General features: G+C 66.4%; 1 protein-coding gene across 1 annotated transcript; it reads left to right on the forward strand.

Moving 5' to 3' along the window:
• Window positions 1-718: 718 nt before the first annotated feature.
• On the forward strand, window positions 719-10702 carry FSCN1 (fascin actin-bundling protein 1). The gene is made up of 6 exons (XM_070566231.1): window positions 719-866; window positions 1271-2199; window positions 8263-8419; window positions 8504-8625; window positions 8865-9032; window positions 9492-10702. The coding sequence occupies exons 2-6, from the start codon at window positions 1368-1370 to the stop codon at window positions 9692-9694; spliced, it is 1482 nt and encodes a 493-aa protein (XP_070422332.1). The 5' UTR covers window positions 719-866; window positions 1271-1367; the 3' UTR covers window positions 9695-10702.
• The last annotated feature ends 603 nt before the right edge of the window (window positions 10703-11305 follow it).

The raw sequence follows: 11305 nt of genomic DNA on the forward strand, positions 1-11305 counted from the left end.
TTAAGTAACTTGCCTAAAGTCACCCAGCCAGTGAGAGACTGGGTTTCAAGAGACGGTCTATCTGACCCATTAGATGACGGGAGGGAATGTTATGGGCGTGCCTGCCGGGGGTTCAAGGCCCTGCCAGTAAACACCGATGGGAAGGTGACACCACCATCCCCAGGGAAGATAAAAATCCCTAGAGGGGACTTCCTGAGGGGAGGCACAGAGACAGACGTACCACCCCGGAGCCAGCCCAGTGCCCTTTGGCCTTGTGGTTCTCTGCCTTTGGCCCCGGGACCTTGTGGGCAGCCTGTGGTCACGCTGGCATTCCAGGGGCCTGTCTGGCATGTGGGGAATGTCCCAGCAAAAGTGTCAGCCTTCGCAGAGGCTCAGAAAAGGGAAGTGTGCCTTGCCCGGGGTGGGGTGGGCGTCTGTAGGGAATGTCCCCTTTGCTGGAGGAGGATGAAGAGCTGGGGTCTTGAAGGGGGACGGCTGCGTCACCCTTCCTGCGGTGCGCTAGGCGTGCTGTGAAGTCAGGACCTGGGGGTATAAAGTGGCAGGCACGCTGGCCTAGAGCCGAGACCCCGGCTGCGTCCTGCGGGCTGCGCTGCCCCGCCCCGAGCTGCCACCGGGAAAAGGGCGCACTGCTCACCCCACTGCCCGTAGATCAGAACACTGTGACGTCTGCATCCCCATCCCCAGAACGGGACCGCTGGTCACTTGTCTCGGCCATTACCACGGACACCAAAGTGGGCCAGCGGGTCTGGGAGCCTGGCCACAGGGAGGGGGCCCCGTGGCCTTCAGGGCAGTGTCCTGGGAGGGCGGGAAGCCTCAGGGAACCACAGCCCCTGCTCTGGAGAGCCAGGCTGCAAGGCCCAGGCTGGGTGAGTTGGGGGCTGCAGACCCCCTCCTAGCTCCTGCCCTGCACCCCCTCCTTGGGCCAACAGGTCCTCGCGGGGGCCCCTCTCGGCTCCTCCAAGGCCCCCTCCTCCGAGCAGCCTGCGCGCAGCACCCGCATGCTCTGTGGTCCCTCTGGTCTCTGTCACAACCTCAAATCTGGCTGGTCCCTCCCTCCCCCGGGCTGGGCCTGGGGAGGGGGGCGGTTCTCCGAGGGGTCCGAGCTCTGGGTGGCTCCTCAGGCTGCGGCCCCGCGGCAGGGGGACCCCGGCCTTGGGTGGGAGGCGTCGGCGGCTGCAGAGGCGCCCCAGGCGCCCCCCCCCTTCCCCGGCGGGGGCGTGGCGAGCGCGCGGGGGCGTGGCCGCGCGCTGACGTCACCCCGCCTATAAAGGCGCGGGCGCGGCGGGCCGGCTTTGTGGAGCGCAGCGGAGGGAGCGCGCGGGTCGCGGGCGCCGAGCCGAACAAAGGAGCGGGGCGCCGCCGCCACCATGCCCGCCAACGGCACGGCCGAGGCGGTGCAGATCCAGTTCGGCCTGATCAACTGCAGCAACAAGTACCTGACGGCCGAGGCGTTCGGGTTCAAGGTGAACGCGTCGGCCAGCAGCCTGAAGAAGAAGCAGATCTGGACGCTGGAGCAGCCGCCCGACGAGGCGGGCAGTGCGGCCGTGTGCCTGCGCAGCCACCTGGGCCGCTACCTGGCGGCCGACAAGGATGGCAACGTGACCTGCGAGCGCGAGACGCCCGGCGCCGACTGCCGCTTCCTGATCGTGGCGCACGACGACGGCCGCTGGTCCCTGCAGTCCGAGGCGCACCGGCGCTACTTCGGCGGCACCGAGGACCGCCTGTCGTGCTTCGCGCAGAGCGTGTCGCCGGCCGAGAAGTGGAGCGTGCACATCGCCATGCACCCGCAGGTCAACATCTACAGCCTGACCCGCAAGCGCTACGCGCACCTGAGCGCGCGGCCGGCCGATGAGATCGCCGTGGACCGCGACGTGCCCTGGGGGGTCGACTCGCTCATCACGCTGGCCTTCCAGGACCAGCGCTACAGCGTGCAGACGGCCGACCACCGCTTCCTGCGCCACGACGGGCGCCTGGTGGCGCGCCCCGAGCCCGCCACCGGCTACACGCTCGAGTTCCGCTCCGGCAAGGTGGCCTTCCGCGACTGCGAGGGCCGCTACCTGGCGCCGTCGGGGCCCAGCGGCACGCTCAAGGCCGGCAAGGCCACCAAGGTGGGCAAGGACGAGCTCTTCGCCCTGGAGCAGAGCTGCGCCCAGGTCGTGCTGCAGGCGGCCAACGAGAGGAACGTGTCCACGCGCCAGGGTGAGTGGGGACGCCGCCCCCCGCCTCTCCGACCGCCGCACAAAGCGCACCCCCACCCCCGTCCCTCCAGCCTCCCGCCCTTTCTCGCCCGCGGCGCCGCTGCCAGCCCGAGCGACGCCCGGTGCGCCCCTGCTGGGCGCGCAGGCCGTTTAGCCCGGCCGCGGGACGTGCGCTCGCCTCCCGGAGGAGGGGGCGAGGGGTGGGGCGCTGCCCATCCTTGGGCGTCGCTGCGCAACCCCCACCCGGCCTCGGGTTGAGGCTCCCCAGGCCCCCGTAAGGCATCGCCCTGTGTGCCACCCTCCGAACCCCCAGCCCAATGTAGGCTCTCCCCACGCGCGCTGATCCCTTGCATCCGGGGGCCCAGTCCTTTGGAGACGCCCCTCTCGCCGGTTTCCTCGTGCCCCTCCCCCCGCCGGTGGCCTTTAGCTCAAGGGCGGAGGCGGGGGTCGCAACAGGCGCGGGGCGCGCCCCCACCCCCTGCGACCGCATTTCGCGGCCGGGAGAGGGGAGCGTTTGATCTCCGCGGGATGCGCTTCCACCTCCCCGCTCTCCGGGCCTTTCCCCACCCCCTCTCGCTGCCGGGAGGGGTCGGCCTCTGCTGGGGGTCGGGGGGGCGCCCTGACTGTCTGCCCTTCCCCCCCTGCCCCTCCTCCCGCGCCTGCCCAGCGCTCGGGGCCGCGGCCTTTGTGAGCAGGGGGGCGGGCTCCGCGACAGGGCCCTCCCTCGCCCCCTTTGTCCTGCTCACTCTCTGCAGATGGGAAAACCAGATGCGGCGGGGCGGGGGAGGGGATGGGCTTGCTGCGGGTCCCCCCGCTGAGGACCCCCCCACTCCCCCCATCGCGCGCCGTCCCCGGTCCAGCGCCCGGGTCCGGAGCCTCCCCAGGAGGCGGCTCCCTCCTCGCGCCCCGGCCCGGGGACGGCGTGGCGCGGATGGCGGCCGGCCAGGCTCCCCGCCCAGCGCCCGCCGCGCGCCTCCAGGCCGGGCGCTGCCCTGCGCGCGTCGAGGGCGGCCGCGCGCGCCCCTGGGGACCCCAGCCCGGCTCCACTGGGAAGCCCCTGCCGTGGAGCGACCCCGCCCCGAGGCTCCCTCCGGGAACAATTGGCCGCAACTCGATGCGTCCTTGCTCCGGCCTCCTGCTGGCCTGGCCATTTCCTCCCGGCCTGCGCGCCAGAAGCGAGCCCCCCTTTTTCCCTTCTTGGTTCTCCCCCAGGCGGCTGCGCTTCCTTCTGGCGCCTGCGCCCCTGCGTTGGCGAAGGTAGTTGATTCTTGGCTGCCGCAGGCCCCGCTGGAGGACTTGCGGGGGTCTCGCTCCCCTGGATGGGAAGCTGGACCCCAGCCTCTGGAGGTGGCTGGATGGGAGCCCAGTCAGGGGCCTCCTTCCGTGGAGGAAGGCCTCTCTCCACATGGCCGTTCTCCTGCCTGGGCTCTGCGGAGGGGGGCGCAGCCCCCTGGCTGCGGGAGTGGAGGCCCCGGGTGGGGTACCGGCAATTTGGTGCCTGAGTTTGCTGGCTGAGGCGGGCGGTATCCTGTCCATCTTACAGACGGACAGGTTTAGGTCCAGAGAGGTGAAGCCATGAGCCCAAGGTCACACAGCAAATAAGCAGCATGCAGAACGGGGTCGTTTGATTCCAGAATGGGCTCTTACCTGAACCGCCTGATGCCTCCCGGTTTCCAGGGCGCAGTAGGCCTCACACAGTCCTGGGTGGGGCAGGGCTCCCCACCTGTGCCCCAAACATTGAGCCCTTAGCAAGTGGGACAGGCTGAGACCTGAGTGGTGGACAAATGGGCGTGTCCTGGGCCCTTCCCTGTTGGAGCTGGTGCTCTCCATCGGACAGGAGCAATATCCCAGAGGTGTCGAGAAAAGGCTTGGGGGTCCAGGAAATATATCAGGGCCCCAGATTAGATGGAAGGGGGTCCTTTTCTGAGGACGCTTGCGCTGACCCGAAGGATGAATGGAAGGTAGCATGCATCAGGTGTGCGGAAAGGTGTTGCAGGCACAGGGCGCAGCTTGTGCAAAGGCCCCGAGGCAGGATGGAGGAGAATGCCCATTGTGGCTGGGAAGTTGGGACTGGAGCAGCCAGCAGGATCACAGGGCCCGTGTTGGGTGCTCCTTGACTCAGGTATGCTGCATGCTTGCTGGGCTGTGTCCAGCACCTCTCCTGGGGAAGACGTGGTGGAGGCAGGTGGCTCTGTCTGTAACTGTTGGGGCCCGGAAGGCGCAGAGAGCGCCTGGGGATGTTCTTGGCAGCCCCCAGCGAGCCTGGGCAGATGCCTCCTTCCTGGTAAAGCTTGCCGGGGCGTCAGGGTGTGATTCAGGCTCACGGCGCGGGAGGAGCTGGAAATTGGGCCCAGAGACGTGCTGGCTCATCTGTGACTTTAAAGGGAGGGGGAGCTGGGGGAGGGGGCTCCGGGGGCGGAGATCGGGGCTCCATTGACCTCGGGTCTTGGGGTCCCCATCTCGTTCTTACGTTAGCTGACCCCGAATCTTGCCGGTGGGATGGAGGATGACCGCAGGACCCCCAGCCAGCATGGGGGGCGGGGGGCGTGTCTGCAGGGGCCATTTTGGACGGGCCTGCGTGGCAGCGAGGCGGCGGCCGAGCTTCCGGCACATGTTGGGAAACGCCAGCGGGGAAGGAGGAGGGTCAGTGCTGAGGCGGCTGCGGGGTGTGAATCATCCCCGCGCGCCTGCACACGCCGGGCCCCCGTGGGGGTGGGGCGCTCCCTGCTGAAGCTGCAGCCTGCTCTCCTGCCTCAGTTTCCCCATCTGTGAAGGGCTGCCTTGGGCAGGTTCTCTCAGCCAGGCTTTATCTCTGGGAGGAGGTCTTCCGTCACAGGCACCGTTAGAGACAGGGTCGGCCCCCCACCCCCACCCCGTGAGTGGGGTCCTGCTGCTTAAGAGCTGATGTGACCAGGCAGGTGGCTCACATCCGGTGCAGGTGTTGGGGAGCAGTGCACCTGTGAGGACCTCGCGGGGTGAGGATGCGGGTTGGGCAGGGCCTGCCGGCATTTCTCACTTGGACCCGTGGCCTCCTTGCCTCTGTCCAGCTGTGCCCTGGGGATCCCGTGCTCAGGAAGTGCTCTGTCCCAGCAGCTCAAAGGCGACGGGTGGCTGGCTGAGGAAGGCCTGGTCGAGTTGGGCTTTGCAGGATGTGTAGGAGTTCTCCCGGCGAGGCAGGGCATTTCAGGCCCCGGGATTGGCTTGTGCGGGATTCGAAGCCGTCAGGAAGTGGCAAGAGCTGACTGGAAAAATGGGGGGGGACGACACAGATGCTTCCAGGCTCCCCTCTAAACTGAGTGGGGGTGGTGGGGACTCCCTCTTTCGAACAAACCAGGGGGACTTGAGAACTGCTGAGGACGGAGTGGGTGGGGACCCGGGAAGGGGGTTAGACGGGGAGGCGTGAGAATGTTTGAGACTGGAGACGGGAAAGCTATGGTGGAGGGGGCCAGGCGGGGGCCCAGGGGGCTCACTAGGACTCCCCGGAGGGAAGTGGGAGATGCGCCCGTGGGCTCCGTTGAGCCCCCACATGTTCTGTGACTCAGGTTTTCTGTGCTGCTGTTCATGAAAGGAAAGATCCTGAAAAAACCGCGTTCCCATAGCAACCCAGCTCTGATTGGAGGCTCCAGGGCCAAGAGGGGCCCTTCCCGTGTAGGAAGGGCCCTGGAGCCGGGAGGGGTCACGCTGGATGGTGGCGGGGGTCTCCTCCCCCACCCCCTACCCCTGCCTGTTGGGGTCAGAAGATCTGGTGTCTCCTTGGCACCAGGCTCCTAAATCCTTCCAAATCTCCTGGCAGAATGGAGAGACCGGGCCCTTTGGACAGGCAGAGAGGGAAACTGAGGCTGAGGGAGGAGAAGACGCTCGCCCAAGGGTGCCTGGCCCCACTCTAGGAATCCCACTGGCCGGCCTCGGCCTTGTCATCAAAGCGCTTCCAGGACTGGACACAACCAGGCTCACGAGGTCTGAGGAAGTGAGCAGATGGTGGCAGTGGTGTGGCCCCGGGCATGTAATGACCATGGCGGTGGGGGCCGGGGGGGGGGGGTCCTGCCTTTGTTCCTCTGCGGGAAGAGGATGTTAGTGACGGTGCCGTGGGGCTGCTGCCGGGAGGATTGTCCACATCCGCACGGAGCCCAGGGCACCGTGACCCCAGTGTCATGGAGGAGCTTCCTGCGTTTGTTGTCAGCCAAGCTGGGAAGCACCTTGTTTGTCTGCAAGGCTGCATTGAGACGGGCTCTCTGAACCCCAGGATGAGGCTGTCCTACAGATTTGACTTCCGTTCCGGGTCTGCTTTGCCCCCCTTTCTGGGAGCCCCTCTGTCTCTGCTGCTGGGGTGCGCCCAGAGGGGCTGTTCCTCTTGTCTGCCCCCTTCCTTCCCATCAGCGGGCTGGCCACACAGTGGGCAGGTGGCGCCCTATGGCCAGCAGGCTGGGGCCCTCAGGGCCGGTTTCTGCAGAGCGGAGGTGGGATGTGGGGGTGGCAGGACTTCGGTCTGCTGGGCAAGGTCTGAGCAAGGAGGGACCCCAGCTGCAAGTGTTGCTGCCGGCCACGGCCTTAGGTGGGTCCCCTTCCAGGTGATGGCTCGGGTGCCCTGCAGGCCCAGCCCCTGTTGACTCCTGTCCACACCCGGTGCTTTACTGGGGCATGATGGTGGATCCAGCTCAACCCCTGGGTCCCGGGCGGTCAGCAGATCCCCGACATCGGGGTGAGGGGCCTGGTGGGCTTGGAGGGTTGAGCCGGGGGGTTCCGTGAGGGTCTGGTTCAGGGCCCTGGGCGACCCAGAGAGGCCACGTCTGCCAGTCCACAGAGAGGAGGAAAAGGCAGAGGTGGGAGGGCGTGGCAGGAGGCTTGAGTCTGCCCACCTCCCCTCCTGAGAGCCACCGGGACCCCTTACTTCCTTTCTGGGTGACGTTGACCAAGGACACGTCGCTGTTCTGTCTCAGTCTCTCTTCTTGTAAAGTGGGGGTGAAGGTGGGCCCCGTGGCCCTGACGTGGACATGTCATGGGTTACGACGGGGTTGGCACCATCCAGCTCTCGAGTGGGTGGATCTAAGCCTGGGCCCTGGAGGAGGGCCCGGGGGGCAGCCCAGACCCCAGCTCCCGCCTGCCAGCCTCCACCTCCTCATCTGAAGGGACGCCCATCACCCGCCACTGTGGCCCCAGCTTCATAAAGGCCTCGAGGCCCGAACAGTGACCCACCCACTGTTCCAGACAGGCCCGAGCCCTGGCAGTCACCCCGGGGTGCCGGGGAACGTGGGTCTCTTGGAACCAAAGATCCCCCTTTAGCTGGAGGAGTCCACACAGGTGTCCAAACGATGTGGCCGCAGAGGCTGTGGACTGTGCTGCAGAGTGTGGGCGTGGGCCAGGGGACCAGCCCCGTCCCATCAGATGATGCAGGGGAGAGATGCTGGGCCGGTCGCCAGCCTGCACGCGCTCAGGGCCAAAGGACACTGCATGAAGGCGGGAGGGCGGTCTGGGTGTGGTGGGCCTGGGCGGGGGGGGGGGGGAGGGGGGCACACCTGACTTCTTTTTTGTGCTTTTGTGAGTTTTCCCTATTTCCTGAGAGGAGCGCGTGCTGTTCTCTTTTCACTTGACACACGTACAGAAGCGGGCAGGGTACCAGGAGCCCATATGCCGACCCCCCCAGGTGCCATATCCTGCCACGCCAGCCCCATCTGCCCCGTGATTCATCGTTTTTTGGTTATATTTGAAGCAAACCCCTGACCTCAGGGTGTTTCATCTCAAAACATTTCCGTCTGCATCTCTGAAAAATGAGGCCATTTTCTTACATCACCACAATGTGACGGAGAGTAATTAAGCCTTGATACCTGTCCTGGGCCGCGTTAAGATTCTTCCGGTTGGTTCCCGAACGTCTTTTGCTGTGGGTTTGTTGGAAGGTATTGCTCCTAGGATCCGAGAGAGAGATGTGAAGACGGGGGTCGCGGCCGTGGTGCCTGCCTCCTGTGCCCGGGGGTCCTGGCTTCTGCCGTCTGATGTGGGGCCGAGGGGGGTTGGCTGGAATGGGGTGGGGGCGTGGGGTCCCCGTGCCAGCTGGAGGCTCTCCCCGCAGGGATGGACCTGTCGGCCAATCAGGACGAAGAGACCGACCAGGAGACCTTCCAGCTGGAGATCGACCGCGACACCAAAAAGTGCGCCTTCCGCACCCACACGGGCAAGTACTGGACGCTGACGGCCACCGGGGGCGTGCAGTCCACCGCTTCCACCAAGTGAGTGTCGAGGCCGGCCCTTCCTGTGGGACCCTGGCCTGGGGGCCTGGCTGGTCCCATCTAACCCCATCCCACTACCCTCAGGAACGCCAGCTGCTACTTTGACATCGAGTGGCGTGACCGGCGGATCACGCTGCGTGCCTCCAATGGCAAGTTCGTGACGGCCAAGAAGAATGGGCAGCTGGCCGCGTCGGTGGAAACAGCAGGTACCCCCCCGTGGGTGCACCCTGAGTCCCGGTTCTCCGGAGCGTCCACCCACAGGTCACTCCGCTGAGGCCCACCTGGTGCTGGGCGTTCCCCCCTAAACCGGCCCTGCCCAGCCTCACCCTAGGGCTGGTGTGCTGTGTGACTGCAGGCTCCTGCTCTCCCTCTCTGGGTCACCCTGGGCATCCCAGCCCCAGCCCCAGCCCCATGAGGCTTACTGCTTCTGCCCCTCCCGGGACAGGGGACTCCGAGCTCTTCCTCATGAAGCTGATCAACCGCCCCATCATTGTGCTCCGCGGGGAGCACGGCTTCATCGGCTGCCGCAAGGTCACGGGCACCCTGGATGCCAATCGCTCCAGCTACGATGTCTTCCAGCTGGAGTTCAACGACGGCGCCTACAACATCAGAGGCAGGTTCCCCCTCGAGGGTGGCTGCCGCGTGGGGCCTGGGGATCGGTGTTGGGGCACAGAGAGGGAACCGCCCGCCCCTCTCAGTCTGGCCACCTGTGACTTGACCTGGGCCATTCCAGTCCCCCTTGGGACAGCCGTCCTGTGGCCGTCCAGGCTCTGGGCTGGGGGCAGCCCCTGCCCCTCTTGTCTGGAAGTGAGGGAGATTTCCCTGCCCACCACAGACAGAGCCAGAGAAGGGGCACGGGGAGGCGGGCAGAGAGGGAGATGGGACTCGAGAAGGGGTCGGCAGGGGAGGCGTCACACACCTGAGATGCGACACCAAGGACTGGGGGTGGGGACCCATCCAGCATGGACAGGAGGCCCGGGTGGGTGGAACGGACCCCTTCCCCGGTCTGGAGCCCTGATGGCTGGGTGGGGAGCGGGGCCGGGCCGGGCTGTGACGGGCTGTCGCCCCCCAGACTCCACGGGCAAGTACTGGATGGTTGGCAGCGACTCTTCCGTCACCAGCAGCAGCGACACCCCCGTAGACTTCTTCTTCGAGTTCTGCGACTACAACAAGGTGGCCATCAAGGTGGGCGGGCGCTACCTAAAGGGGGACCACGCGGGGGTCCTGAAGGCCTGCGCCGAGGCCGTGGAGCCCGCCACGCTGTGGGAGTACTAGGCCCGCTGCCCACCCGGCCGCCCGGCCCCGCTCGCTCCCTGCCAGGTGGGCTCCCCGGGCGGCCGGGCGGGGTGGCCTGGGCCTCCGAGGGACCCCAGCTCCCTCTGTCCTCTCTTCTCTGCTGTGGGCGAGGCTGGCACCTCTTCTGACCTCAGACAGCTCTGAGCCTTATTTCCCCCGAGTGGCCGAGGAGAAGCGGGGGGCCATGAGGCCTCCCCGAGCCCCTGGGCGAGGCGGGGTGTGTAACTGGAATCCCCCTGCCCCCTCCCGAGAGGCCCCCCCAACCCAGGAGCTGGGCACACGCCCTGGCCCACGGCCGCAGGGAAGCCACACAGGGTGGCCGGGACCTGGAGCATGCCCGTCGCTGCCCTATCCCCACATGGCCCACGTGGTCCGGGGCCCTGCCTCTCTCTCCTTCACCCTGGCCTGACTGGAAGCAGAAAATGACCAAATCAGTATTTTTTCTTAGTGGAACATTACAGCTGAAGGCGCCCCTGGCAAGCCTGGGTGTAGCCCAGTGTGGTCTTCAAGGGGGCTTGTCGGGGGTCTCCAGATGGCATCTCTGGGCCTCGGTGCCCCCTCTACCCAATAGGGGTGCGGCAGGTGGGTGCCTCCCTGAATCTAGAACCTGCCCCCACCTCCCCAGGGAGCCCCCGTCCCTCTGCCCACCCCGGTCCCAGGCCTGTGTGCCCCCTGGTGGTGCTGGGCCCCCCGCCGCCTCAGCCGGAGCCCCCGGTGTGATCGGTGCTCCTCGTCTGACTGGACTTCTCTGACTGGACTCCTGGGGTGGGATGAAGCCGGGCCTCACCCTCTGGGCCCCCCCCGGGCCCCCAGTCCTGCCCCCACCAGCTCCTCCTCCTCCCCGCCACCGCCAGGTCGTCTCTGCCATGCATCTCACTCTGGGTGTCCTGGTCTTTTATTTTTTGTAAGTGTCATTTGTATAACTTTAAACGCCCATGATAGTAGCTTCAGACTGGAAAGAGCAAAATAAAATAACGCAAGTCTGCAGCCCAAGGCGGCCTGTGTGTGTCTGGGGGACGAAGGCGGGCGTGGAGGGTGGGCCCGAGGCTCCAATGGGTGGTCTCAGCAGCCTGGACACCTCCAGGAGGAAGGAGGGCCTACAAGGCGGTGGAGCCCCCGGTGTCCCAGGCACGTAGTGGGAGCTCCGTGGTGTGGAGGTGGCTGATTTTGTGGTCCCTCGATGTCGCGCCTCCACTGTCAGTGAGGCCTCGAGCTGGGGCGCCCTTGGGCGGCCTGGGTACCACCCACCTGCATGATTAGCGGGTAGAGATTGAGGCAGCAGAAGGCGCTTCCTCCTCCTGCCTCTGCAGGTGCGCCTCGACTAGAACTTGAAGGTCGGGGGCCCTGGGCTGCCTTCCTTGTGTGCCTCCATCCACAGCCCCCAAACCAAGCACGGGTCCTCCTGGGGTTGGGATGTGCCGTCCAGGTGGCCTCCAAGGACTGGTCCAGGCCCTGGAAGGAGTCAGCTGGATGGACTACCCTTGGAGGCACCCACCATCAAAGCAGGACCCCCCAGGCCCCATGCTGGGAGCCGGGAGGCCCTTCTCCACCTGGCGGACAAGAAGCTGGAAGTTTCCAGCCGCGAGGAAG

The sequence above is a fragment of the Equus przewalskii genome, chromosome 12 (assembly GCF_037783145.1).
Source record: "Equus przewalskii isolate Varuska chromosome 12, EquPr2, whole genome shotgun sequence".
NCBI lineage: Eukaryota > Metazoa > Chordata > Mammalia > Perissodactyla > Equidae > Equus > Equus przewalskii.

Excerpts from the sequence above, each read along its gene's own strand:
- FSCN1 (XM_070566231.1), top strand. The coding sequence starts at position 1,368 with ATGCCCGCCAACGGCACGGCCGAGGCGGTGCAGATCCAGTTCGGCCTG. Across the intron at positions 8,420-8,503 it reads CAGTCCACCGCTTCCACCAA|GAACGCCAGCTGCTACTTTG; the intron begins GTGAGTGTCGAG and ends CACTACCCTCAG. Across the intron at positions 9,033-9,491 it reads CGGCGCCTACAACATCAGAG|ACTCCACGGGCAAGTACTGG; the intron begins GCAGGTTCCCCC and ends GTCGCCCCCCAG.